The sequence below is a fragment of the Ochotona curzoniae genome, unplaced genomic scaffold (assembly GCF_017591425.1).
Source record: "Ochotona curzoniae isolate NIBS_2020 unplaced genomic scaffold, NIBS_Ocur_1.0 contig_1014, whole genome shotgun sequence".
Lineage (NCBI taxonomy): Eukaryota > Metazoa > Chordata > Mammalia > Lagomorpha > Ochotonidae > Ochotona > Ochotona curzoniae.
In genome coordinates, this window is record NW_024464920.1 from 13,412,826 (window position 1) to 13,420,999 (window position 8,174).

Below are 8,174 nucleotides of genomic sequence, written 5' to 3' on the forward strand. Positions count from 1 at the left end.
GAGAAGATGAGCAGTGGCAGAACTTGGAGAATTTATGTAAAAGTAGCTACCAACCTGCTCATCTCCGAGAGTCATTCCAAATCTGTAGTTCTATGATTCTGTGAGTAATCGCATACTAATAAAAGCAGTAAGATACCTAAAATTTGCTGAAGTCTTATACTAAAGGTATTACATACATAGTGTTTCCGAATTATGTACATTTTTCTACAGACTTCATAATCATTTTTTAAAAGACTCTAAGGCATCAACAGCACATTTTATTTTTCATTTTTACTGCTGGTAAGCACAGTTTTGAATTTGCTTTTCCACAAAGCCCTGGATCTTAATTGTTTAACTATTCTAGGACTGACTCATAGTTTACCAGCAGTCTGGCACTAGAAGGATCTAACCATCAGAAATGGCTATGACAATAAGACAAGTCAAGTGACTCTGGAGGCTTGGTTAACTGCAGGACTGAGTTCTGACCAAGGTGAGTGAAACAGCGATAATGCTCCTTTTTATCCCTGCTGGTCTCAGGTCTCAGGGGACCCACTCCGCTGGCTGGTGTTGGGGCAACTCAATCTCTTTAAGCTGTATTTGCATGAAACACATTTTGACCCCAACACCCATTTCCACAAATTCCATGGTTCTCTGTTAGCTGGGATAGGAATTTCAAACATCAACCAAAGTTCTGAAGCATGGATATGGCTATGGACGTACCTGTAGTTGCCTGATGCATAGGGAAAAAAATGTATAAGCTGACATTTGGTGTAAAAGTAATTACTGCCTAGTTGATGTTTCTGCCTTTTGTCAGCTGGTAATATTGTCTATAAAATGCCTTGAACTGATTAAATTAACTACTTTGGTTTTATTCCATCCTATCCACCCTCTTAGTGAGTGAAGATATTTTAATTTTTCAGTTACATTTTCTTGTTAGATGAGTTTTACCAAATTTTTTCTGAATTTCTGCTCCTGCTTCCAGAAATATAACATATAAGAACATTAAGTGAGACATTTTAATAAATATTGAAAACTGCAATAATAATGCAAGGAAACAATAAAATATTATTTTTAACTTCATTTATTTTAATAGACCTGGGGAATATTCTTTAATATGTGCAAAGTTATTCAACTGTTGACCTCACAGAATCAATTTTATTGTAAAAGACACACTGACATGAACTTTGCAAACAAACTAAATTCAATTATGGATAGTATAACACAGTATAATCTTGTAAGAAAAATAATAATTTTAAGGAGTAAAACACTGGAATTCTACAAAGCGTTCAGATGATAAAATCTGATGAACTCAATGCTTATAGTTTATTAAAAATACTTATAAAATGCCATTTAATTGTATTTTATTGGTCCATTTGTTTTTGTCTTGATTTCTTCTGTATATTCATTCCCTTTATTATGAAACTGATATTTCTCAATGATTTTGTGAATAATCACCAAAGTTTATATTTCTACATCACCTAGTAATTCTTTGAATTACTTTCAAGATCATGCTTCATTTTTCAACTTTTTAATTACAAAAATGAGATATTTTGTTCAGCCAAATACAATAATATTAATGGAAATGAACTTTCCATTGGTCTGACTACCAAGAAGCAATATTTTTAAAAGGCAAAACATAATGCCTTTCATTGAAATTTCTTGTCCTATGGAGTCTTATACACATCTATAAATTAAAATTTTCAAAGAAAAACTCTAAAAATGTCAATGATAGGATATAAAAGTGTAATAGACAAAGACATGAATTATTTCATTTGCTACAAGTAAACATCAGGAATTCACTATGGAAGATCCGTTAAATCAAGCCTGTGTGGGATTACAACCTTGAATAGCTTTAAAAATGATATTGTTGGTGTGCAATGACAGCATGAAAAATTATTGCTTTGCCATAGTTTCAGCATAAATTCATGTCTCTCTTTGTTCTTTCATATTTTTGGCATTAAGCTATAGAATGCTATCTCCAACTAGGGTTTTGGGTGAATTCCTAAATGAAATCCACAAAATAAGAAACAGGCAAGACAGTGCTGATTGGTTCCAGATCTGAATACAGCAGTTTCCTTAGCATAAAAAATAAAGTGAAAATGTTGGTATTTATTATTTGTATCAGAGTGCAGATAAAGCATTTTTTCATATCTTAGAAGCTAATGCAAGTTAATCTCTTAGCAAAAATAAAATGATGCCAAGTAAAACAAAAAATGAATGCATGAATGATAGGCAAAAGGACTCCAATGCTCTGAGTTAGCACATTTGAATTTTTCTGAAATTGTCTTCTCTCTGATTTATGAGGCCTTTAGATGAACAGGAAAGTTGGCTGAGTTAATCGCACTTAATTGTTGCCACAACCACAGATGCAGAGAGCTTTGTGAGAGCAACATTCTCCTGCTGAGAGCAAGACTGCATTCTTGGTGAAAAGCTGTGATGTTTGTACTAGTTAGGCACATCTCTCTGGTTCCATAGGGCAAACACAGGCCTCCCCTCGCTCACCACGTCCACCTGCACTTCGTTAGAGGGAGTCCGGTTCACATGCCACCGCACAAGAGCCTCACAGTGACATAACTCCATTCAGAGATTGGCGTGACTGGGCTGATCCCCCTCCCTGCTCAGCTCTTGTATCACTAAGAATCTGGCAGCCAGCTCCAGCCCGAGAGAGTTTACAGCATAAATTGGTGGATTCTTGTCCACGGTGCTTCTGCTTTAAGAATTAAGCAAAGTAGAGACAAGACACTAAGGTAAGTGTTATTTTAACTTTTGCACTGGGGATGGTAACTGCTTGGCACAGTGTTTATTGTAATAGGAACAACAACAAAAAAAAAAAAAGGAAGAAGAAGAACACTTTTCCAATTGCTATTCAGCAGCAAATTTAGTTGTGACCATTTATTTTCATGTTTTGCTTAATAGGCTTTCCATGATTTATGACATGAGTTAAATTTTATGCAGTATTTCCTATACTGCTTGGCAAGAGAGGTCATAAAATATTTGCAGGTTAAAATGAGAAAATTGTTAGACAATGAGAAAAATATGGAAATTAAAATGTTTGCTATTTATGCTAATTATATATGCCAGTATTGTTGGAACATAATATCAGATCAAAGATGGACATTTCAATCAGCATTCAAAATATTTTTCAATGAATAGATTATTGCCATTTACAATAAACATGCTATGTTGTTACAAAGGTGAGTTAAAGTACTTACACACTTGGGGATTACTTGTTTCTATGTTGTTGAAGATTCCTGTTTTAGATGAATATCTTAAGAAACACATCTTAAAGCTCTTCTGAGAAATGATTAATTTTTGAAATATAGATTTTATCTAGAGCCACAGATATTTGAAAGCACAGGGAAAAGTACACTGTGCTTAAACCTCATAGTGGAAGCTTTATTTGGTTACAAACTCTGAATTCAGAGTCCTCATTGCTTTCATTATTATTCAACACTCACATATAGCCCCCTCAGTGTTCTGGTATATATTCAATTTAAATTAAAATGGAAGCTTAATAATGAAAACAAAATAAATATTTACAGTATCAATATGCTGTAATTTATCAGGAATTTTAGGAATATCTCCCTTTAGTATTATTTGATCATATGATCAAAACAAATTAAATGTACATAGTATGATCTTGGGGATCATTACTAAGATTCTATTATTTCAGTAACTAAATTGTTTCCAGTAACTTCTTGAATTTTTCATTTTCTGAAATGAAGTGCCTTATAATTTTAAGTTAAAACAAAGAACAGATATTTAAAAGTCTTGATAATGAAAATACTACTTATCAAAACTAGATCCAAAAGCTTGTGCCGTACTTCTCAGGGAAGATAATGCTCTGTGCTTGTTAGTGGAATATGCCTCTTCATAGTTTTAAGTTCTCTGCAGCAGCTATCGACTTCTCCTCATTCATAACTCTCACGCTACACAAGTCCAACTGTTATAATTTAATTTTCCTTTACCTAAGTAATTGATTCTATACCTCCTCAAAGCAATTATAATGTCCTTTATTCCTATTCGTTTTTAAAACATGTGCATTTGAGAAGATAACTATTAGAGTTTATGTAAAATTTGTTTTCAGTGCTTTTGTCCTTACATGTTTCATAATGTCATTGAAAATATAAACTTTATTTTACTTCAAATGCTCTTTCACTGCCATTCTGAAAAGGCCAGTAAAATTCAATCTAACAACCTAGGCAACTTTAAACTGGATGAAAGAACTTAGAGACCTTATGAGTAATTGATAGATAGAAGAACTTTGTTTCAAAACATGAAACAAAAATCTTTCTCTACCTGTTGAATACCTTTCTAGATTAGGAAGTTCGTAGACAGACATTTCCTGATTAATAAACATCAATTTATTAATGTTTACTTGAATTTATTTACTAAATATTAGTTCCACAACACAGTTTTTAAAGTAATTAAAGGTAGGAATATTAGAAAAAACAATCTTATAAATATACACATATGTCATAAATTCTGCTTCCTTTCCTAAGAACCCACAATAACCAAGCATTTTTAAAGGAATTTATTCTCCTCCTCCCATCACACACACATATAATAAGAACAGTTTTCTTCCAGGCCAACCCACAGATTGTCTATGCCCCAATAAGGATCTTCTTAATGATACATTTTCATGATGTCAAATAGTAGGGTGGAAAGTACAGTCTGCAATTGTCTTCCAATTCTCATTTCTTCTGATTTTGAATGATATTCTGAAGCTGCGTCCTAGTGTGGTGGTCAATGAACATTGTCCAGAAACTTCTTGCAGGAAGACGTTTCTTTAAGAAAAGACTTAAAGTGATTGAGACAATCAGCTTTGGCCCACCCAAAAGGGAATTCAAGGGTATTCAAATAATACTGATTCCCCTGTTCTCCACTCTAGAGTTATCAGGTTACATCATTGACAGTTAAATAAAACATTTTAAAATTACCATCTAAAATGCTATTTTTGATACATTGAAAAAGCACAAAATAAAATATACATTTACTAATACACTTAACATTGAAAATCAAATTTCTTTTTCCTTAATATATTCCATTTTGTAATGTTCTGTATTTCCACGTTATTTAGGTGGCAAGTATTTGCTGAAAATGAACCTAGGGGCAATTACTCTCTTCCTGGCATTACTAAGTGGTGCCAGTGGCCAGTACTATGATTATGATTCACCCCTATCAATTTATGGAATGTCATCACCCAACTGTGCACCGGAGTGTAACTGCCCTGAAAGCTACCCCACTGCCATGTACTGCGATGAGCTCAAGTTGAAAAGTGTGCCAATGGTGCCTCCTGGAATCAAATACCTTTATCTTAGGAATAACCAGATTGACCATATTGACGAAAAGGCCTTTGAGAATGTAACTGATTTGCAGTGGCTCATTCTAGATCACAATCTTCTAGAAAACTCCAAAATAAAGGGAAAGGTGTTCTCTAAACTGAAACAACTGAAGAAGTTGCACATCAACCACAACAATTTGACAGAGTCTGTGGGGCCACTTCCCAAGTCTCTTCATGATCTGCAGCTTACTCACAACAAGATCACAAAGCTCGGTTCCTTTGATGGGCTGCTAAACTTAACCTTCGTGCATCTCCAACACAACCAGTTGAAAGAAGATGCTGTCTCAGCTGCTTTTAAAGGTCTCAAATCCCTTGAGTACCTTGACTTGAGCTTCAACCAGATATCCAAACTGCCTTCGGGGCTTCCAGCGTCTCTTCTAACACTCTACCTAGACAACAACAAGATCAGTGACATCCCTGATGAATATTTCAAGCGTTTTAGCAGCCTGCAATATCTACGTTTATCTCACAATGAACTGGCTGATAAAGGAATACCAGGAAATTCTTTTAATATATCATCTCTGCTTGAGCTTGATCTCTCCTATAATAAGCTTAAAAACATACCAACTGTTAATGAAAATCTTGAAAACTATTACCTGGAGGTCAATGAACTTGAAAGTAAGTAGAAAGCTGTGGTTATGCTTGGTTGATGTAGCCTCAAGTGATTAAAGGACTTCAGGTGTGCAGTGCCAAGATTGCACCACAAAATTATATCTCAAATTCAACCTTAGAAGGACACCACGTCAATTGTAGGTTTACTGTCTAGCCTTTGTTAAGTGTGTCCAAATCAGGGAAAATTAAGACCATAGTAATTAATGTTGAATTTCTTCAAGTCTAAGTGATCATGCTGTGTAGTCTCTTGATATTTATCTATTGTTGTTTACCATCTTTATGACTTAGACCAGCACTTATATATTTGAAATATCTAGTTGAGGTAGGAATAGACAAGTTCAGAAGAGGAACAGCTATGAAAAGCCGTGAAATCTCTCTACCTTGTCCTCAGAGCAGACTATATGTTCTCATGGTCGTTTCGGACATATTGTCTTATGACTCAACATGTTACTCTGCAGTCATGAGTTCCATCTTTCCCCCTCATCTCTGATGGAGTGTGTGTGGTTTTTACAGTTCTGATGGAGAACCTGAGGATGAGGAAAGGGATGAAAAGAAGTTCTGGAACATCATCATCATTAAAATAAAGACCCCTTTCTTATACATAGCATTTATACTCATTTGATTTGCCTATAGTAACTTTCTCCATCCTCTTGCTGTCATCATTTAATCTTTTGTCTTGTGTATTGGAAGATGCTAGATTTGATCTACTTGGACTGTGTGTGCACCCTTCTCCACTTTTGGAAAACATTTTCAATTTAAACGTGCAGATTCGGGTGGGAAATTAATATTCACCATTCTTCACCTTAGTGTTTAACAGAATGTGGCAGAAGAGAAAAGCCAAGATTGATGGATAAGGGTTTTAAAATGAAAATCAATTTGTAATAACAAATAAGTTAGTTTTTTAGAAAGTATCCAAATTATGCTCATACCTACCCTAGCTACTGTTCACTAAATATTATTGTTCACTTGTGCAGCCTCAAACAAGCCATTAATGGTACACATTTTAAGAAACATAGGCCAAGTGGCTTTTCTAATAGATAGAAGACATGCTTGATAATACAGATGAGGAATTTTTTATGAAGAGTCTTTCAAGGCGGCATGCTGAAATAATCACTAATGTTCACTCTTCTTTAATTTCCAGAGTTTGAGGTGAAGAGCTTCTGTAAGATCCTAGGGCCACTATCCTACTCCAAGATCAAGCACCTGCGCTTGGATGGCAATCGCCTTTCCCAAACAAGTCTGCCACCAGACATGTATGAATGCCTACGGGTCGCCAACGAAATCACTGTCAACTGACACCTGCCAGTCCAGCTGTGCTCAGATGTATCATGGAGCAATAATCTAAGGCTAGGGTTTTTGTGTATCCATTTTAATTGCCATTTATTTCTTCCACAAATTTTAAGTTTTGGGGGAAATGTTTTGTAGACATTGACCACATTTTTTTAAGGAAAGATGAAAAGCAGGCCTATTTCATCATAAGAAACACATACACACACAGACACGAGATGAAACTAATGCTGTATTTGTAAATTTAGTGTTTTCTATGTCTACTGTCAAGGAATATATAAAGCCATTTACTGATTGCAGGGAAGTCAGCCAAGGTTTCACATCCTCAATTCCTAATGTGTCAACCAACATGGACTACTTACGCATACCTGCTTACTGACTTGGACCAAATTGTATCATTATACTCAAATTTTTTACTTGCTTGAAAAACCAGTAGGATAAAAGGGATTTCAACATTTTAATGGAAAATTCATGTTATCTTTAGTTCAGTTCCTGTACACACTTTTGTGGTTCTTGCGATTATGAGATCAATAATTTTGCAAAATACTAAACAAATTTGAAAAATAACTATCTTTAGTATTAGGAATCTGCACTCTTATCTAGTGGAACTTTTTTAGAATTAACTGTCACTGTCATTCATATACACCTTTCTCTTTAAATATTTACCTGTAATGTTTAACAAGTTAATAGCAAAATAAAACATAGCAAATGGCATCACTGTGTTTGATAATTTTTTGAAATTTATAGCCTATATACAAAGTACATAAATGAATGGATTAGATTGCAAAAGACAACTCTTTTCTGCAATATTTTGCTGATTGAAGAGATCATTTCCATTATGAAAATTATCTACTTCTAGAACATATTCAGGGGTTACGAAACATGCCTTATAACACGCACTTAAGCCTCACATATTGCTTGAATGCTTGCTGTTACGCCAATTCCTTTTGCT

The 8,174-nt window shown here is 34.5% G+C and overlaps 1 protein-coding gene across 1 annotated transcript; it reads left to right on the plus strand.

Annotated features, from left to right (window-relative positions):
* Positions 1–2,529: 2,529 nt before the first annotated feature.
* On the plus strand, positions 2,530–7,932 carry LUM (lumican). Its single transcript, XM_040989569.1, has 3 exons — positions 2,530–2,726; positions 5,060–5,941; positions 7,077–7,932. Exons 2-3 carry the CDS (start codon positions 5,080–5,082, stop codon positions 7,229–7,231), a joined length of 1,017 nt encoding a protein of 338 aa, XP_040845503.1. The 5' UTR covers positions 2,530–2,726; positions 5,060–5,079; the 3' UTR covers positions 7,232–7,932.
* Positions 7,933–8,174: the final 242 nt, after the last annotated feature.